This window comes from Lontra canadensis, unplaced genomic scaffold (genome assembly GCF_010015895.1).
Source record: "Lontra canadensis isolate GAN:19392208 unplaced genomic scaffold, GSC_riverotter_1.0 scaffold14, whole genome shotgun sequence".
Taxonomy (NCBI): domain Eukaryota; kingdom Metazoa; phylum Chordata; class Mammalia; order Carnivora; family Mustelidae; genus Lontra; species Lontra canadensis.
The window spans coordinates 6,968,894-6,990,811 of NW_022631008.1; the positions used below are offsets into that span (position 1 = coordinate 6,968,894).

The 21,918-nt window shown below is 36.8% G+C and overlaps 1 protein-coding gene across 1 annotated transcript in view; it reads right to left on the reverse strand.

Moving 5' to 3' along the window:
• Nucleotides 1-21,918, reverse strand: part of RNGTT (RNA guanylyltransferase and 5'-phosphatase) — a 329,799-nt gene that overhangs the window by 127,755 nt on the left and 180,126 nt on the right. Inside the window, exon 13 of the mRNA XM_032858093.1 lies at nucleotides 11,498-11,598. Coding sequence (XP_032713984.1) covers nucleotides 11,498-11,598 — 101 coding nt within the window. The remainder of the gene's footprint in view (nucleotides 1-11,497; nucleotides 11,599-21,918) is intronic.

The window sequence follows — 21,918 nt, forward strand, 5'->3', positions numbered from 1 at the left end:
GAAGTAAATTGTCTCCAGAAAAGTCACATGCAGATGTTTTAAAACCACATGCTCCCTTTCTCCTACTAGTTACTCACAGGCACTTTGACTAGGATATTTATTTGGGGTAGATGGACTGGGAAAGATTGTCTGTAAAGTAGGGAAGATGAAATGAAAGAGTTAACAGGAATTAGTAATACCTACTATAGCAAGCCAGGCAGAGGAACTGAAAAGTCAGCTGTAGCTCCTCCTTTCCTCTCCCAGCCCACACTAAAAATAAAACACAACCAAGAATTTAATACAGAAACCCCCTAAAGGACTAAAATCCAAGGAAGCATTTGTCTTTTAAAAAGAAAGAAAGAAAGAAAGAAAAGAAAAGAAAGAAAGAAAAAAAAAAGACTTCAGGTGATGAGAATATTTCAAATAAGGTAACTAAAGCAGTTACTATGGGCCATTTGTTAGATGATGAAAAGTCATTATTACTTACGAAAAAATATGACCAACTATATGCCAAATTGCTTAGTCATTAAGTATGTAATAATATTGGCTATATTAGTGTTTTTATCTTTAATTTCACTTATGTAAAGTAATTTTAATAACATGTAAATAAAAGTTAAGCATTTCATTCCAAAACAGAGGCAGAAAAGAAAAAAAAACAGAAGACTGCTCAGCAAAGAAACAATTTTCTCCCCATATAGTTTATTACCTATATTCTTGCTGACTTCATCCTTTCTTACACAAGAACATTTTTTTCAACACTTTGAATATTTTACCACTCTTATTTCCTTCAACACTAGTTCAAATAAGCATGAAAAATAGAATTAATCATTGTTTTTTAAATAAACCTGAGCAAAGGGAAAAAAAAAAACCACTCTAGTTGGCAGAGTAGAGGACATTTTCATATATTTTCAATAGGAGGTAAAGTGAAATCATATAGTCAATTCTACGGATTTCATTGTGCTTGCTATTAAGCTGGCATTTCTCAACTTCAAATGCACAAACCTAAACAGGTTTAAGACCTGAGTTCCTTAATAGAAGGGAGAGACCAAGTCCCCTTGAAGAAAGACCTAGCAATACTACCTCCAGTATTTATAGCATAAAGCTACCATTGGCAAACAACCCGCAGACCAAATCCATACTAGCAACTGTTTTTGTAAATAAAGTTTTATTGGAAACAGCGGTACTCATTCATTTACATACTGTCTGGCTGCTTTTGCACTACAATGGCAAAGTTTGAGACAAAGACTGTATGGTGGGCAAACCCAAACGTATTTACTATCTGGCCTTTTATTAAAAAGAAATGTGCTGACCCTTGCTGTAAATCTTCATTGAATTATTCTTCAAAACACTGGCAATGCTTGCTAGGGTGATTATGCACTGGAAAAAAGAAATCCCTAGACCAGTCAGGGACTCAGACACGTATTTTAACCAGATATTAATTACCAGGGACATAAAATGCCATCATGGTCTGTTAGTTAGAGAGCTTAGGGTGATCTGGTGATAAATGGGTTTCCAGCTCAAGTTTAAATCTAAATGGAACAGTAGGTCCACAGATGTAACCTGTGGTTATTTTCCAGTTCCTGCAAGTATAATTGGAAGAGAAATATTTGGCAACTGGAAGAATTTCCATCTTGGCTCTCTGACCCAAGGCGTAAGCATCAATCAGTATACTAGGAAAAAACAAATGAAAGCCCCTAGAATTTGTTCTTCCTGCCACAGATGTAAAGCAAAAGCAATAATGCATCCATATCCCCAAGATAGGTGCAGAGGTTAGTGTCACCATCCAAGACATAAAAAGATGTTAGAGTAATATATATCAATCACATATCCATTGAATTTACCTGCTTAGCCTATACAGAAGGTGGGTGATTGAGAAGAGTGATTACAAATTACCATAAATTCAATCAGGCTGTGACCCCAAATGCTGTGGCTGTTACCAATGTGCTATCTTTAATGAAGCAAATCAACACAATCTGAAATCTTACGCAGAACTACAAGACAGCAAATATTTTGTCTCTATATTAACTGATTTACTATCAGAAGATATTTGCCTTTTTTCGGGCATGACCAACAACATAATTCACAGCCATTAACTCCCCTGCTTTTGCCATTGCATAATTCGCAGAGACAGTGGTCGTGTTTTCTTAATAATTTAGTATTTATTATGTGACATGCAGTGGACTAAATGTTTATATGTATTTTCTCATTAAATTTCCACAAGAGATAGGCACTTCTATTATCTACATTATACAGCTGTAGAAATGGAAGCAACACAAAGATTAAACAACCTAAGAGTGGCAGAGCCGAAACTGAAACCTAAGTGGTAAAATCCAAAGCCCCTTTGCTTAAGAGGATCCACTATACTAAATCTTTTGAATAAAAGAGCTTTTTTGTTTGTACATTTATCCCTTTTTTAGTTGACTAATATTTGGATTGTTTGTACTTTTGGGATATTATGAATAATATTGCTAAGACGATTCATGTGCAGATTTTTATGTGGATACTGGCTTTTATTTCTCTCGGATATATACCTGGGAGTAGAACTGCTCGGTCATGTGGTAAGTCTATCTTTAACATTCTGAGAACTGTGAGAGTGGCTGCACCAATTTACAATCTCATTGTCTGAAGGCTCCAATTTCTCTGAATCCTTACCACCACCGATTTTGATCTTTTTTTTTTTTTTTCCAGAGACAGTGATTATTCTGACATTACACAGAACAAAACACTGATCCACAACACTGATGACTTTGGACTTATGCTTATTAACAATGGGAAGGAGGAATCACAAAGTTCTTTAGATACCTTAGTAAGACGGTTCTGTCAGTTGAGCATCTGCCTTCAGCTTAGGTCATGATCCGGGATCAAACCCACATGGGGCTTCCTATTCAGTGGGGAGTCTGCTTCTTCCTCTCCCTCTGCCCCTCCCCACCACTCATTTTCTCATTCTCTCTCTCTCTCAAGTAAATTTAAAAAATACATATGAGAGGCAATACACCAAAAAAACCATTACTAAAGTAACATTTCCAGGAATCCAATGCCTAAGACTTGTCTCCAAGGTGAAAGAGAAGTTACTACATGTACACCATTTACTACTAAGAAAGGGGAGAGTGGGGAGGCACAATGCTTGACAAGCATTTGTAAGTCGAGATCAGAGCAAAAGAAAGCTCTGTAACAAATCCAGGCTGTAGTATAAGCTCTTCTATTACTTGAACCTTATTTTTTTTTAAAGATTTTATTTATTTATTTCGCAGAGATCACAAGTAGGCAGAGACACAGGCAGAGAGAGAGAGGAGGAAGCAGGCTCCCCGCTAAGCAGAGAGCCCAACTCGGGGCTCGATCCCAGAACCCTGGGCAGAGGCTTTAACCCACTGAGCCACCCAGGAGCCCCATCCACTATCCAGAACTTTGGGCAAGCCCCAACAAGAGAATCATACAAGTCCTCAGGGTTTTAGAGTAAAACCACGCCATTTCCTAAAGATCGTTATTCTTTTGAGAAACAGATCTTAGCTTGTTATTGGACCTTGAAAGACTGAAGGTCTAATCACGGGAAACAACCAGATGATGACTTAAATCGCCCATGATGAAAGGCGTACTATTTAACCCATTAAACCATGAAGTACAGGGACAGTTGGAACAAACTATCCAGTAAGTACAAATGCTATGTAAGAAGAGTGCCTGGGTGGCTCAGTTGGTTAAGCATCTGCCTTTGGCTCAGGTCACAATCTCTGGGTCCTAGGATCAAGTCCCACGTTGGGCTCCCTGCTCAGCGGGGAAGTCTCTGCTGAGACTTTTTTTTCTCTCTCTCCCCTCTCTCTCTCTCTTCTGCTTCTCTCTCTCTCTATCTCTCTCTCTCTCTCTCTCCTTACCCTCCTCTGCCTCTCCTCCCTGCTTGTTCTCTCTCATAGACAGATAGATAGATAGATAGATAGATAGATAAAGAGAAATGCTACATAAGAGGAGCACCTGGGTGGTTCAGTTAAGCCTCTGACTCTTTTGGCTCAGGTCATGATCACAGGGTTGTGGGATTGAGCCCCACATCAGGTTCCATGCTAGGCATGAAGCATGCTTAAGATTCTCCCTCTCTCCCTCTCTAAAAAGAGAGGAAGGAAGGGAGGACAATGCTACATAAGATATTGAGCTTGAGTAGGTCCAGAAATACAGATAGAGCTATGGCTTTCTTTACTGAGGCACTGCCTTCTTTTCTTCAATCCATACCTAACATCAAGGGGGAATTTCTTAATACCAGATGAAGGAGAAAAAAAAAACAAAACCTGAGATACAGTTTAAAATTTAAAGTTCCATGATGGCCTAGGGGAAAAAAAAAAAAAGAAACATACTTCTGCATGATAACAGCCCAAAGACATGAGCAATGGGAAGTTCTACCAATGGGCTGAGCTCTTTTTGTTGTTGCTTCATTTTGACCCAGTGTTTATTGTCCTTTTACAACATGACAATTTGGGCTTCAAAACTGCTTGCAGTTAGTTTTCCAACATTAATTTAAAAGCATGTAAAATAAAATCAACCTATTCTCTCTATAAACACCCAGGAACTGTGACCCCGTATGCTCCTGCCCAGGATGGATAGAGGGAGGAAGAGACGGCTTGGGTGGCACTGAGTAAAGTGCAGACACTTTACTGTCGGGAGTGGCGGTGATGCCTTGGTTCACATTCACACAAGTCTCTGGGCCAAGCTTTGAAAAGAACAGTCTGGACTGAGATGTGGCCAGAAGCACAAATTTACACTCCCTGCAGATAGTTTAGAAAACTGGTCAACGATATGGAAAGAACAGGATTAGAAGATTAGCGGCAGTGAAGTGTAGGGAAGATATGTCAAGACCTCTCAGAAGAGGCACATATTATGGGGCGCCTGGGTGGCTCAGTGGGTTAAAGCCTCTGCCTTCGGCTCAGGTCATGCTCTCAGGGTCCGGGAATTGAGCCCCGCATCAGGCTCTCTGCTCAGCAGGGAGCCTGCTTCCCCCTCTCTCTCTGCCTGCCTCTCTGCCTGCCTCTCTGCCTTCTTGTGATCTCTGTCTGTCAAAAAATAAATTAAATCTTTAAAAAAAAAAAAAAAGAGAGGCACAGATTATGATGAAATAGGTATCCAGCTCAAAGGAGGCTCTCAATAATCAGGTGGCCAAAATGACCCATTCTAAATGTCAATTCTTTCATTTCTTCTAGCCATCCCAGAGTTTATTCAATGAGCCCTTATGAAAAATGGCAAAAGTGGAAGGGATAGAGGCTATGCAGGGGCTCTTTCCTCACCACAGCTCATCTGGCAAGAGCTACCACTAAGTGCTCTATTTGCCGACTCAATTCAACTACTCAGTCTCAACTACAATGAGGCCCTTGACACAGCATCGTTCCCCAGGAGAATTAGACAAGACGCTGACCCATAGAGTAAGGATCACTATGCTAGGCTGATAGCATATTTTAGGTCATTGTGACTTCTTCTACCATAGAGAGGATAAGCAATTTATCCTTACTAGATCACATAAGCATCCTAGATTTCAAAAATTTTTTTCTTCTCTTTAACAGTTCTACTAACATCACCTCCTACAGACTTATGGGATATCTTATCCATTAACAAAGGTTGCCATAAAACTTCCTTCACAGCAAAAATAAGTGAGGCAACAGGCTCATAGCCTTGAAATTCACTGGTCTTACCTCCCACTTAGAAGCAGCTGACTTAATAGAACAGTAGGATGGTCAACTGAAAATTCAGTTGCAACACCAGTTAGAAGACACACTTTAAAAGGCTGTGTTCTCATCGGATGTGGGACATGGTTTTAAATCTGTATCCAAATATATGGTGTAATTTCTCCTTTAGCCAAAATACATGAGTCAAAGAACCATCCTCATCTCAATTTGATTTCTAACTATCCACTCACAGAATTGTTTCCAATCCCAGAAACTCTGGAGTAGAAATTTTGGTTTGCAGGTAAGAATGCTTCTGTATCAAGGAACACAAGAATGTCCTACTGAATTGGAAACCGAAACTGCTAGTGGACGATTTTGTGCTTCTCATGTAACTGAACCAACAAGCGAAAAGAGATAGAGATTGATTAATTGACTGACTACTGCCTAAAGTGACCAATTGTGTTCCCAAAGAAGAGTTAGACTGCTGCTACAGAAAGCATTAGGAAGGAATACTTCTGGAACCTAGAGTATTCTCTGAGGTATCTCTGTCTCTTAGTATTTCCATGTCCAACAGTAAAAGTTAATGGAAAACTATATAAATAAAAAAACTGTAAAACCACTGCGGATCAAACCTAACCAGAAAAAAGGTTTTGAGTCACCCCACCAAGTAAAAAGGCTGGATCATCTCAGAACAAAGGAAAAATGAAATGGACAGAAAGAGAGCTTCAGCCATGGTCTCATGACCACTGTCAGGACTGCTGATGTTGACTAACTTAACGACTCAGTCATCAAGTAATAGGTATTTGTATAGAACTGTGACCGTCTACGGCCATAACATCCTGAATGCGCTCAATCATGTCTGTACAGAACTGTGACTGAATTTGAGGAGTGATTAACATTGCCCAGAGACAGATATCACGACTATCTCCCAGAAATGGGTAAATGGTTAATTGAGACCCCTGTCTGTACACTTTGAATAGCAAGAGAATATATGCCTCTCAAGTGAAATAATTTTTTTGCTGTTCTATGGAAATTCAAGTATGTGTAGAATTGAATGGATAAGTAACTAAAGAAATGCACTGTGCTAATATTAAGCTATTGTCACCTGGCTTCAAACTCACTCTCTATGCTCCAATTTGTTATTCTAGAACTCCTGGTGGGTGAGCAAGGGTACTAAAAGACTAAAGAAGAAAGAAAGAATGTACTCTCTCCTATTTGCACAAGTTTTCTACCCTGGAGTGACAACTGATTCCAGTAGTACCAGGTGGCTCCACTAGTTTTTCCCACAGTCCTAGAACCAGCTTCACTTGGCCCCCTCTGAAAAATCAGCACCTCCTAGCCAGTACTGTACCCTTCCTCAGATGTCAAAATTCAGAGACATAATCCTCCAAGATCTTGAGGCAATAACACCACCAGCTGGCAGTAAACTTGTAATGAGCTCTATAGGGCCCCCTCCAAACTTTTATATTTTAGTAATTCTCCTTCATTCCTTTGTTCCTTGCATGGTAGGTCCTTCCTGAAGTTACTATCTCTTCAACACTTCTTTGCCTTTTCAGTTCTTTAGTAACTGATTATAGTTCTTCATATTAAATTAATTCTGTTAAAGTAATTGTTGTGGTTTTTGTTTTTTTCCTATGACCAAAATGATGTATCTATTAATATCAATAACTATGTGTGAATATAAAATCAAACAACAAAGCTGGACAGTAGGTCTGAGTTCAGTTTCAAACCTCTAAGAAAATCTTATATCTCAACAGACTGGACCTATTTGTAAAAGACACTATTTATAATATTCTTAGCAACTTTCCTAGAAACACACATGAATATATAGATATCTCAAAAGATTTATACAATAATAAAAAAGGACACTGAATATTTCCAATTTCCCTATTATAAGTGATACTTCAATGAAATTCTTATACACATACCTTTTGGTATTTTTGTTTATGTACATATATATAATAAAATGTGTGTGTATACACACACACACACGCACACACTCACACACAAACCTATATATTTCACCTTTTAGTATTTCTTGACTATCTATTATGTACAAGTTACCACACCAGGTACTAGAAATACAAACATGCAGAAGACAAATAAGGCTTCTCCTTTCCCAAAACTTATACGTCCTCAGGACATATGCTACCTTATCGCCCACTAGAAGAGTTGTACCAATCTGCATTCCTATCAGACAGAATAGCAGAGTGTCTGTTTGCTCACACCCCAGTCAACCCAATCAAAAGAAACATTGTTAATATTTGCCAACGTGATGGATGAAATCTTAAACTTCACTGTGATTTTAGAATTTTCCATTAGAAAGAGCAAACATCTTTGTCTTTTCACAGAAAAGTGCAGCTTCTTCCTTCAGAGCACTTCCCCCCCCCCGATTATGCAGGTCATACTTTTAATCCATGATATAACTACACAGTCTGCTGAGGTTAAATTAATAACTAAAACCATCAAAAATGACAAAAATAAACATTAGATTCTATTGTGTATTTGCTGAGGTTAAATTAATAACTATAACCATCAAAAATGACAAAAATAAACATTAGATTCTATTGTGTATTCTTCACATGTATCATTTTATTTAATCCCTACCAAATCTCAAAAAGCAGTATTATTTTTGCATTTTAACTCAATAGCTCATAAATACCAAGTCTATAACGGCAGAACCCATATTTACTTTGTTAACTCCTGCAAATTTTATAGAGTATAAGCAAATCTTCACAACAAGAGATAAAAACTATTACTGTGGGCACTTTACAGATGAGGAAGCTTAGAAAGATTAGTAAGAAAGTAACAGCAGCAAGAAAGGACTGGAGCTAGGATTTGATTCTGTGCAGGCTGGGCCAAGAACCCACGTTCTTAACCACTAGACCTGTGTTCTTAACCACTACACATATTGCCAAGGTTATTTTAAGATGTTTGTTACCAAAAAAATCTACAAATAAGTTTTGTGACTTTATGTTCTCGCTCTCCAGGTGTTTAACAATTTATGATTAATTACACAAATAAGATGAAGATATATTCATTTTAAAAGGGAAAAATTAATAGGGATTGCAATCAAATGGGAAATAATTCACATAGAAAATTGAACTTACACAGTTCAGCAAACAAAAGAATTGCAGGAGCAACAAAAAGGAAATATGGACTTTAATTTCTATTTTAATTAAAAACGACAGCAAACATTTAAATGCTCACCATGTGCCATCTGTTGTACATATATTAGCTTATTTAATCCTTTTATTTCTTAAGTCTTATGAGGTCAACTTCTATTTTATGAATGAGGAATATAAGGCACAGAAAAAAGGAATGTGCTCAAGGTCACACAGCTAATAAGGATATTTAAACCCAGGCGGTCTGATTCTAGAATCTGTGCTCTAAACTACTAGGCTGCAAAAATGATAAAGGTATACTACTCACTATAAGCCACTGACATTGTACTCAAGAGTTTGCACTTTTCAGAACAGACCTTTGTAATTCTAGCTTTTGAAACAACCATCACAGTTTCTGGTTATAGAGAAGTTAATATAAACCCGTAATATTTTTTAAAACACCATACAGCTCTCAAATAAAAATCTCTATTGTATGTCTATAAAGTCCAATACAATGTGAATAGCGAAGATATATAAGTTATTTTAGGCCATGATAAATCAAAGTTAATATACTTCAGAAATGATACTAAAAGGAGGTTTTTTTTTTTTTAAAGTTTAGATTTTAATTGCCATTGACAAGGCATTTAACAATACATTTTTCTATTTGTATTAAATTTTAAACTAAGAAGAATCTCTACTATACCCACTTTATTGCTGTAATGCAGCTAGATAAAACTTAAAAACATACTTTGAAAATCTAAGACTTCATTAAAAAAAAAAGGCAACCAGAGACATTTTCAAGGATTGGTACTTATATTGAACTTTTTAAGACATTCCCCTCCATTCTAAGCTTTAGATTAGATTAGCTTTTAGATTTAGAAATATTTAGAAGTGCAATCAAGAAAAGAAATGAGCTTGTCTTGTGGTATTTTAATATCTTAAACCACTTACACTTGTCACATGCTCAGATTCTTACAATTTAGATAAATGGCTACTCTCCTTTCCATCTATTAAAGGCATATTTCTTAAAATGCCCTCTAACATACAGCATCTGACATAGGCATTAGATGTAAGCTCATTTATTTAGTGAAAACTGCTATAATACATAACATTCTTTACATTAAAAAAGCATACTACTCTGGCTAACTGAATAATACATGCTTTATGTAATAGTTATTACACTGTATTTCATATTAAATACCCTATTTTTGAAAACTGACACCCATGTTACATAAATAAATTATGTACCTACACAAATATAACTTACGCATTCCTATCATAAAATCACCTTAAGTATTGATATTGTGGTGTGTTTTAAAGATGTACCAGAATTAAAAGTAATTCCTCTTTTTTTGTAAGAAGTCATTTAAAAATAGGTGAAATTTTAAAAGAACAAAATATAGTTTAAAATATGCTAAGAACAAAGCAAAACTGGGATGACAAACTACTAAACATTTTGCTGTATTTAACTGCAGTGGGTAACTGCAAGAAAAAAATTAGTATTAACATTTTTGCTACCTAGAAAATGCACATTCTATATAGAGCCTCATGTAGCTTTTCAATGCTAAGAATTATAATCTGTAAAAAGCAAAACAAAATAATTTTTCAAAACTCAACAAAACATCCATAAAACACACACAAGGCCCTACAACCCAGCAACGGCACTACTAGGTATTTACCTCCAAGATACAAATATAGTGATCCAAAGGGGCACCTGCACCCCAATATTTATAGCAGCAATGTTCACAATAGCCAAACTATGGAAACAGCCCAGATGTCCATCAACAGATGAATGGGCTAAAGAAGATGTGGTATGTATATATACCATGGAATACTATGTAGCCATCAAAAAAAAAAAAAAGAAATCTTGCAATCTGCAATGACCTGGATGGAACCAGAGGGTACTATGCTAAGTGAAATCGTCAATCAGAGAAAGACAATTATCATACAATCTTGCTGTAAATGGAATTTGAGAAACAGAACAGAAGAGCATAGAGAAAGGGAGGGAAAAATAAAACAAGATGAAATCAGAGAGGAAGACAAACCATAAAAGACTCCTAATCATAGGAAACAAACTGAGGGTTGCTGGAGGGGAAGGAGGTGGGAGGATGCAGTGATGGACATTAAGTGGGGCATGTGATGTAATGAGTACTGGATATTACCTAAGACTGATGAATCACTGAAGCCTACCTCTAAAACTAGTAATACATTCTATGTGCCCCCATTATGGGGCCTGATCCCAGGACCTTGAGATCAGGGCCTGAGGCAAAAGCAGATGCTTAAGCATCTGAGCTACCCAGGTGCCCCTAATTATGAAAAATCTTAATGGAAGTCAACAATTAAACCATGAAGAAATGTTTTTGCTATCCAAATGCCAGCCTGAAGTAGTTTCTTTTGAAGTAAAAAAGACCTACTTCAAAACACTTAGATGTAACAACCATGATCATATCTTAATTTATAATTCAGTTGGCAGGAATTGTCAAGCAAAATCCATTTTCACTTTTACAATTTAACAAAGTTCATTTTTTTGTATTAGAAATACCTGTACTTTTGAAGACCAAAACGTTAGTAGCTCTTATAGCTAAAAATCAGATGTTAGGATACAAAACGTTAGTTCTAACAGCTGAAAATCAGATGTACAGGTATGTATGTATATTGTAAAAATAAAGTATTTTACTTTTGAGGGGGTAAAGTATATGTCAAGTATCCAGTAAACAGTGAAGCCTTATACAAACAGCATTATTTCATGTAAAAATGGTGGCAAAAGTGCATACTTACCCTTCTCCTCCCATTCTTGTTATCTTTAGGTGGAAATCCACGGAATTTAGACTGGGAGGCTTCCATTTCAAAATATCATCACATCGACCAGGTTTGTATTTCTAAAATGAATTAAAATGACAATGGTTAATAAGAAGCTAAAAAGTTAAATATATCAACTAGTTTTTATAGTATGCTTTGTACTTTTTTAAACTGAAGTATAGTTGATATACAATGTTATGTACATTTCAGGTATGCAACATAGAAGTTTGACAGTTTTACATATTCTACAAACACACTGCTCACCACAAAAAGTGCAGTTACCATCTGTCACCACACAGTTATTACAGTATTACTGACTAGTCCCTAGGCTGTACTTTTCCTCATTGTGACTTACTTATTTTATAACTGGAAATTTGAGACTCTTAAGTGAAATTTTATTTTTATTTTATTTTAAGCAAAATTACTACTTCTTTTCTGAATTTAAGTTTTATATCCAACTGATGAGCAAAGCTAGATACCTACCTGCTTGGTGATAGCCTTTCTCCGTTTTCTGCCAAAGTATGCAGACCCTTGTTTGTGAAAGTCCAGAAAAAAAATGAAACCTGTTATTCTCTCCAATCATTCTATGACTTAAAGGGAGTTTGATCATTCATCTAAAAGTTGCTTTTTCTTATTCAGCTTTCTTGTGAGATAATTCACAAAGAATAAAATTAATGAGTGATTTTTTTTAAGATTTTTATTTATTTGAGAGAGAGAAGGGACATGGAGAGGGGCAGAGGAAGAGGGAGAAGCAGATTCCTGGCTGAGCAGGGAGCCCGACATGGGGCTCCATCCATTTGACCTCAGCCAAAGGTAGACTCTTACCAGATTGAGCCACCCAGATACCCCTAACAACTGACTTTTAACACATGGATACAAGTCTATAACCACTATCAAAATAATGATATATAGCACTCAATCACCCCAAAGTTCCCTCCTGACACTCAATTCTGCACTCAATTCCTTCCAACTCTCTGGCAACAGAGACCTTCTTCTTACACTATGCCTGTGCCTGTTCTAGAATTCATAAGAAATTCTTAACCTAAGGTTTTGCGATCTATCAGTGCTGGTGCATATATAAGCAGTTTGTTCCCTTTTACTACTAAATGGGATTCCATTTTATGTATATACCACAAACTGCTTACGCATTTACAGACTAATGCCTATTTGGGTTGTTTCCAGGTTTAGGCAATTATGAATGATGTTGCTGTGAACATTTCTGTCAACATGTTTTCCTAACTTGGGTAAATATCTAGGAACAGAATGGCTGGGTCACATGGTAAATATATATTTAACAATATAAGAAACCGTCAAAATTGTTTTAAAAAGTGGCCATAACATTTTCCATTCCCACCAGTAATATATGAGAGGTCAATTTGCTCTGTATCAACTCCAGGACTAGGTACTGTTGGTCATTTTAATTCGGAAGCGTATCTCATAATTCTAATTTGTGTTTCTCTAATGAAAGATCTTTTCTTCATTTTTTTTCATTTTTTACTTAAATTCAATTAGCTAACATATAATACATTATTTTCTGATATAATGTTCAATGAGTCATTAGATGCATATAAGACCCACTGCTCATCACATCATGTGCCGTCCTTAATGCCCAATACCTATTTACCCCATCCTCCTACCCACCTCCCATTCCCCAACCCTCAGTTTGTTTCCCAGAGTCAAGAGTCTCTCATGGTTTGTCTCCCCCTCTGATTTCTTTCCATTCAGTTTTCCCTCCCCGTCCCTATGATCTTCTGCGTTATTCCTTACATTTCACATGTGAGTGAAACCATGTGGTAATTGTCTTTCTCAGTTTGACTTATTTCACTTAGCATGATTCCCTCCAGTTCCAACCACATTGATGTAAATGGCAGGTATTCATCCTTTCTGATGGCTGAATAATATTCTATTGTATATATGAACCACATCTTCTTTATCCATTCACTTATTGAAGGACATCTCAGCTTGTTCCACAGTTTGGCTATTGTGCACATTGTTGCTATGAACATTGGGGTGCATGAGCCCTTCTTTCCACTACAACTGTATCCTTGGGGTAAATACCAATAGTACAATTGCTGGGTTATAGGGTAGCTCTATTTTTAACTCCTTGAGGAACCTCCATACTGTTTTCCAAATGGCTGTACCAGCTTGCATTCCCATCAAAACTGTAAGAGGGTTCCCCTTTCTCCACATCCTTGCCAATATTTGTTGTTCCCTGCCTTGTTAATTTTAGCCATTCTAACCGGTGTTATTAAGGTGATATCTCATTGTGGTTTTGATTTGTATTTCTCTGATGGCAAATGATGTGGAGCATTTTTTCATGTGTCTGCTGAACATCTGTTAAGTCTTCTTTGGAAAAGTGTCTTTCCATGTCTTCTGCCCATTTCTTGGCTGGATTATGTGTTCTCTGGGTGCTGAGTTTGTTAAGTTCTTTATAGATCTTGGATACCAGCCCTTTATCTGATCTCATTTGCAAATATCTTCTCCCATTCCATAGGTTGCCTTTTAGTTCTGTTGACTGCTTCCTTTGCTGTGCAAAACTTTTTATCCTGATGGAAGTCCCAATAGTTCATTTTTGCTTTTGTTTCCCTTGCCTTAGAGATGTATCTTGCAAGAGGTTGCTGTGGCCAAGGTCAACGAGGTTAGTACCTGTGGTCTCCTCTAGGATTTTGATAGAGTCCTGTCTCACATTTAGGTCTTTCATCCATTTTGAGTTTCTTTGTGTACAGTATAAGAGAAAGGTCCCATTTCATTCCTCTGCAGGTGGCTGTCCAATTTTCCCAGTACCATTTATTGATGAGACTGACTTTTTTCCATTGGATATTCTTTCCTGCTTTGTTGAAGATTAGTTGACCATAGAGTTGAGGGTCCATTTCTGGGTTCTCTATTCTGTTCCACTGATCTAAATGTCTGTTTGTGCCAGTATTGTGCTGTTTTGATGATCACAGCTTTGCACTAGAGCTTGAAGTCAGGCATTCTGATGCCCTCAGCTTTGGTTTTCTTTTTCAACATTCCCCTGGCTATTTGGAGCCTTTTCTGGATCCATGCAAATTTTAGGATTGTTAGCCCAGCTCTGTGAAAAATGTCAATGGTATTTTGGTAGGGACTGCATTGAAAAGACTGCTCTAGGTAGCACAGCCATTTTAATAATATTTGTTCTTCCAATCCATAATCATGGAACATTTTTCCATTTCTTTGTGTCTTCCTCCATATCTTTCATAAGAGTTCTATAGTTTTCTGAGTCCAGATTCTTGCCTCTTTGGTTAGGTTTATTCCTGGGTATCGTATAGTTTTCCATGCAATTATAAATAGGATCAATTCCTTAATTCCTCTTTCTTGTGCCTCATTGTTAGTGTATAGAAATGCAAGTGATTTCTGTGCATTGATTTTATGTCCTGCCACGTTGCTGAATTCCTATATGAGTTCTATCAGTGTTGGGGTGGAGTCCTTTGGGTTTTCCACAGAGTATTGTGTCATTGACAAAGAGTGAGGGTTTGATTTCTTCTTTGCTGATTCGGATGCTTTTTACTTCTTTTTGTTGTCTGACTGCTGAGTCTAGGACTTCTAATACTTCTAATACTATGGTGATAGTGGACATCCCTGACCTTAGGGGAAAAGCTCTCCATTTTTTCCCCATTGAGAATGATATTCACTGTGGGCTTTTCATAGATGGCTTTTATGATATTGAGGTATGTTCCCTCTGTCCCTACACTGTGAAGCATTTTAATCAAGGAGGAAGCTATAATTTGTCAAATACTTTTCTGCATCTATTGAGAGGATCATATGGTTCTTGTCCTTTATTTATGTAGCATATCACACTGATTGATTTACAGATGCTGAATCCTTGCAGCCCAGGAATAAATCCTACTTGATCATGGTGAATAATCCTTTTAATGTACTCTTGGATCCTCCTGGCTAGTATCTTGGTGAGAATTTTTGCATCCATGTTCATCAGGGATATGGGTCTTTAATTTTCCTTTTAGATGGGGTCTTTGTCTAGTTTTGGGATCAAGGTAATGCTGGCCGCACAGAAGGAGTTTGGAAGTTTTCCCTCCGTTTCGATATTTTGAAACAGCTTCAGGAGAATAAGTATTATTTCTTCTTTAAATGTTTGGTAGAATTCCCCTGACTTTAAATGTTTGGTAGAATCCCCCTGGCCCTGACTCTTGTTTTTTGGGGAGGTTTTTGAATACTGCTTTAATTTCATTGCTGGTCATGGGTCTGTTCAGATTTTCTACCTCTTCCTGTTTCAGTCTTTGTAGTTTCTAAGTTTCCAAGAAAGCATCCATTTCTTTCAGATTGCTGAATTTGTTAGTATATAGTTTCTTATAATATGTTCTTATAATTGTATTTCTACAGTGTTGGTTGTGATCTCTCCTTTCATTCGTGATTTTATTAATTTGGGTCCTTTCTCTTTTCTTTTGGATAAGTCTGGCCAGAGGTTTATTAATCTTATTAATTCTTTCAAAGAACCAGCTCCTACTTTCATTGATCTGTTCTACTGGTCTTTTGGTTTCTATTTCACTGATTTCTGCTCTAATCTTTATTATTTCTCTTGCTTGGTTTGGGCTTTATTTGCTTTTCTTTCTCCAAGTGTACAATAGCTTGTATATTTGGGAGTTTCCTAATTTTTTGAGAGAGGCTTGTATTGCTATGTACTTCCCTCTTAGGGCCACCTTTGCTGTATCCCAAAGGTTTTGAACCAAAGTGCTTTCATTCTCATTAGTTTCTGTGAATTTTTTAAATTCTTCTTTAACTTTCTAGTTGACCCATTCATTCTTTAGTAGGATGCTCTTTAACCTCCAAGTGTTTGAGTTCCTTCCAAATTTCTTCTTGTGACTGAGTTTGTTTCAGAGCACTGTGGTCTGAAAATATGCAAGAAATAATCTCAATCTTTTGGTATCAGTTGAGACCTGATTTGTGACCCTGGATGTGACCTATTCTGGAAAAACTTCCATGTGCACTTGAGAAGAATGGGTATTCTTTTGCTTTTGGGATGAACTGTTCTGTATGTAACTCTGAAGTCCATCTGGTCCAGGGGTGTCATTCAAAGCCCTTGTTTCTGTGTTGATCTTCTGCTTAGATATCTGTCCATTGCTATGAGTGGGGTGTTAAAGTCCCTGACTATTAATGTATTATCAATGTGTTTCTTTACTTTGGTTATTAATTGGTTTATATAACTGGCTGCTCCCACACTGGGCGCATAGATATTTACAATTGCTAGATATTCTTGATGGATAGACCCTTTAATTTTGATACGGTATCCCTCTACCACTCTTATTACAGTCTTTGGTTTAAAATCTAGTTCATCTGATATGAGGATTGCTACCCCAGCTCTCTTCTGCGGTCCATTAGTGAGGCAAATGGTTCTCCACCTCCTCACTTTCAGTCTGGAGATGTCTTTAGGTCTAAAACAAGTCTCTTGTAGACAGCATATGGATGGTTCTTGATTTCTTATCCAGTCTGATACCCAGAGTTTTTTGGTTGGAACATTTTGCCCATTTACATTCAGAGTAACTATTAAAACATATGAACTCAGTGCCACAGTATTGCCTGTAAAGTCTCTGTTTCTGTAGATTGTCTCTGTTTCTTTCTGGTCTATGACAGAAGATCATAAAGATCTTTTAATGTGCTTATTTGCTATCTGTGTATCTTCTTTGGTAAAGTGTCTATTCAAAACTTTACCCTTGTTCTTAAAGGGTTATCTCCTTTTACTGGCTTGTAAGAGTTGTTTATATGTTCTGAATAAATAACCTTGGTGGAATGTATATACCGCAAATATTGTCTACCAGTCTTTGTTTTGCCTTTTCATGTTCTTAATTTCTTTTGATGAGTAATTCTTTTTATTTTAATGAAGCCCAAAATCAATTTTCCCAGTTTACTGAGCTATGACTGAGAAAAAATTTAAGTTCTGTATAACATGATGTTTTGATATATGCATAAACTGTGAAATGATTACCACAATCAAGCTAACATATCCATCAACTCACATAATTTCATTTTTGTGGGCATGTGGCAAGAGCATTTAAGATCTACCCTCTTAGGAAATTTCAAGTATACGTATTATTAGCCATAGTCACCATGTTCACATTAGGTCTCTAGAATTTATTCAGCTTGTGATAAAAAGTTTTTACCCTTTAATCAGTATCTTCTCTTCTCACCTATCCCAAGTCTCTAGCAACCATGTCCTCTCTCTGTTATTATGTGTTCAACTTTTCTTTTTTTCTGTTAAAAGATTCCATTTATATGTGAGATCATGTGATATTTGTCTAGCTTATTTCATTTAACATAAAGTATTTCACCTTCATCCATGTTGTCACAAATGGCAGGATGTCCTTCTTTCCTTAAGACTGAATAATATTCTATATATACACACACACACTATATTTTATCTATTCATCCGTTGATAAACACTTGGGTGGTTTCCATATCTTGGCTACTATGAATAATGCTGCAGTAAGCATGGGAAGTCTCAATTACTGTGGCTTTATCGTAAGTTTTGAAATCTCATTGTGTAAGTCCTTAAACTTTGTTCTTTTCCCAAACCCTCTTAGCTAAGGTGGCATTTATATTTCCACACAAATTTTTAAATCAGCTGATCAATTTCTATAAAAAATAAATCTACTGCAATTTTATTTAAGAATGCACTGAATCAAAAGGTCAATTTGGGGAGACATGGCATCTTAACACTGAATCTTCCAATTCATGAACACAGCAAATATATTTATTTAGGTCTTCCAAAATTTTCTCAGCAACATTGTCTGGTTTTCAATATACAAATCTTAAGACAACTTTTCTTAAATTCATTCCTCACAATTTAATATTGTGGTCGAATTATCAATATAAAAATCAATTGTGCCTCTATACAACAGCAATGAAAACAATCCAAAAAGGAAAGCAATTCCATTTATAATAACACCTAAAAGAACAAAATTCCTAGGAATAAATTCAACCAAGGAAGTAAATGAGCTATATACTGAAAACTGCCAAACCTTACTGAAAAAGTTAAAGACCTAAAAGTTGGAAAACATCCAGTGTTCATACATAGTGATATTGTGATTTATAGTAAGAAATATATATTTGGTCTTCATCCTGCTTCTGGTATAGAGCTCCTAAAACCCTTGGAATTCTCTAAGTGATGAGTACAATAAAGGTCTTTTGTTCTGTCAAGTGAGGTGGATTTTGGAAAGCACTTAATTAATGTTGAGGACTAGTGGCCAGAGCAGCCAACCATGTGATTAGAAGGTAGGAATTTTCAGTCCCTCCCCCTCTTACTTCTAGAGAAGAAAGAAAGGCTGGACATTAGATCAATCACCAATGGCCACTGATCTAATCAATCATGCCTATGTAATGAAGACTCCATGGGAAAACACACACACACACACACACAACAACAACAAAAGGAGAGGGTTCCGAGAGCTTCTAGGTTGGTGACCATGTGAAGATTTGGGGAAGGTGGCAAGCCTAGAAAGGGCATGAAAACTCTGTGCCCCTTCCCCATTCCTTTGTCTATGGACAGATTCCATCTAGCAAATTAATCAAACCTGAGGAGAGGGTCCTGGAAACATCAGATTTCTAGTCAGTTGGTCAGAAGTACAGGTAACAACTGGGCTTGCCACTGGCATCCAAAGGGAAGGGGGAAGGCAGAAATCTTGGAGGACTGAGTCTTCAACCTGTGGAATCTGATACTACCTCCAAGTGTCAGAATTGAGTTGAATTATAGAACACCCAGCTGGTGTCATAGAATTACTTGTTGATGTGGGGAACCCCCACATACATCACACACTGGAAATGGTCGCAATTTAGGTATTAATTTAGGAAGACTGAATATCGCTAGGATGTCATTACTATCCAAAGCAATCTGTAGATTCAACATAATCCCTATCAAAATTCCAATAGCCTTTTGCATAGAAATAAAAAAGCTGATCCCCATATTCATATAGAATTACAAGAGACCCAAGAAAACCAAAACAATATTGAAAAGAGAATGACAAAGTTGGAGGATTCAGACAGCCTAATTTCAAACCTTAGTACAAGGCTATCGTCAATCAAAACAGAGATAATGGCATAAAGGTAGACACAGATCAATGGAAAAGAACTGAGAGTACAGAAATAAACTTATATGTCAATAGCCAATGGAATTTTTTTTAAAATAAGGATGCAAAATCCATTCAATGGGGAGAGAATATTCTCTTCAACAAATGATGCTGGGATAGCTAGATTTCCACATGCAAAATATAATGAAGTTGGACTGCTATCTCCCACTATATAAAAAACTAATTAAAAATAGACCAATGTTGGGAGTTGGGTGGCTCAGTCAATTGAGCATCTGACTCTTGATTTTGTTCTGGGTCACGATCTTGGGAGTTGTGGGATCAAGTCCTCCATTAAGCTCCATGCCCAGTGGGGAGTCGGCTTGAAGATTCTCTCCCTTTCCATCTGCCCCTCCCCCTGCTTTCTCTAAAATAAATTAATTATTTATAAAATAAATAATTTTATAATTATAATAAAATAATTTTATAATTAATTATAATAAATACATTTTCTCTCTCTAAAATAAATAAATACATATTTTTAAATGGACCAATGACCTAAATATAACAACTAAAACCATACAACTCTTAGAAGAAAACATGGGTACATTTTTATAAATTTGGATTCTCAGATATGAGACAAAAAGCACAAGAAATAAAAGAAAAAAATAAAGGTAAACTGAACTTCATCAAATTAAAAAACTATTGTGCAGCAAAGGAAACAGTCAACAAAACAAAGAGGCAACCCACGGAATGGGAGAAGATATTTGCAAATGACACTACAGACAAAGGTCTGATATCCAAGATCTATAAAGAATTCCTCAAACTCAACACACACAAAACAGATAATCACGTCAAAAAATGGGCAGAAGACATGAACATACACTTCTCCAAAGAAGACATACAAATGGCTAACAGACACATGAAAAAATGTTCATCATCACTAGCCATCAGGGAGATTCAAATCAAAACCATACTGAGATACCACCTTACACCAGATAGAATGGCCAAAATTAACAAGTCAGTAAATAAGAAGTGTTGGAGAGGATGCAGAGAAAGGGGAACCCTCTTACACTGTTGGTGGGAATGCAAGTTGGTACAGCCACTTTGGAAAAGAGTGTGGAGATTCCTCAAAAAATTAAAAATAGAGCTACCCTATGACCCTGCAATTGCACTGCTGGGTATTTACACCAAAGATACAGATGTAGTGAAAAGAAGGGCCATATGTACCCCAATGTTCATAGCTGCAATGGCCACAGTTGCCAAACTGTGGAAAGAACCAAGATGCCCTTCAACAGATGAATGGATAAAGAAGATATGGTCTAAAACCATAAGAGACTCTTAATCTCACAAAACAAACTGAGGGTTGCCGGTGGGGGGGGGGGTGTTAGGGAGTGGGTGGTGGGGTTATGGACATTGGGGAGGGTATGTGCTATGGTGAGTGCTGTGAAGTGTGTAAACCTGGCGATTCACAGACCTGTACACTTGGGGCTAATAATACATCATATGTTTATTTAAAAAATTTAAAAATTATTTTATAAAAGAAGAAGGTATGTCCATATATACAATGAAGTATTATGCCTCCATCAGAAAGGATGAATACCCAACTTTTGTATCAACATGGATGGGACAGGAAGAGAATATGATGAGTGAAATAAGTCAAGCAGAGAGAGTCAAGTTACATGGTTTCACTTACTTGCAGAGCATACGAATAACATGGAGGACATTGGGAGATGGAGAGGAGAAGTGAGATGGGGGAAATCGGAGGGGGAGACAAACCATGAGAGACTATGGACTCTGAGAAACAAACTGAGGGTTTTGGAGGGGAGGAAGGTGGGGGGTTGGGTGAGCCTGGTAGTGGGTATTAGGGAGGGCATGTACTGCATGGAGCACTGGGTGTGGTGCATAAACAATGAATTCTGGAACACTGAAAAGAAATAAAATAAAATAAAATAAATAAAATGGAAAAAAAATGAAAAAAATAAAGATTAAGAAAATAAATTAAAAAGTTGTACATCATAAGACTATCAAGAAAATGAAAAGACGATCTACAGAATGGGAGAGAAAATGCAAATCATATATCTAATAAGGATTTAATACCCAAAATATATAAAGAACTCCTACAACTCAGTAACAAAAGACAAACAATACAATTTAAAAATTGTCAGGGGTGCCTGGGGTGCTCAGTAGGTTGAGCATCCAACTCTTTATCTCAGCTCAGGTCTTGCTATCAGGATCCTGAGTATAAGCCCCACATTTGAATCAAATAGACATTTCCACATAGAAGATATAAAAAGTCCAATAAGCACATAAAGCTAAGCCATGAAAATAATGTAAATCAAAATCACAATGGGATACCACCTCATACCT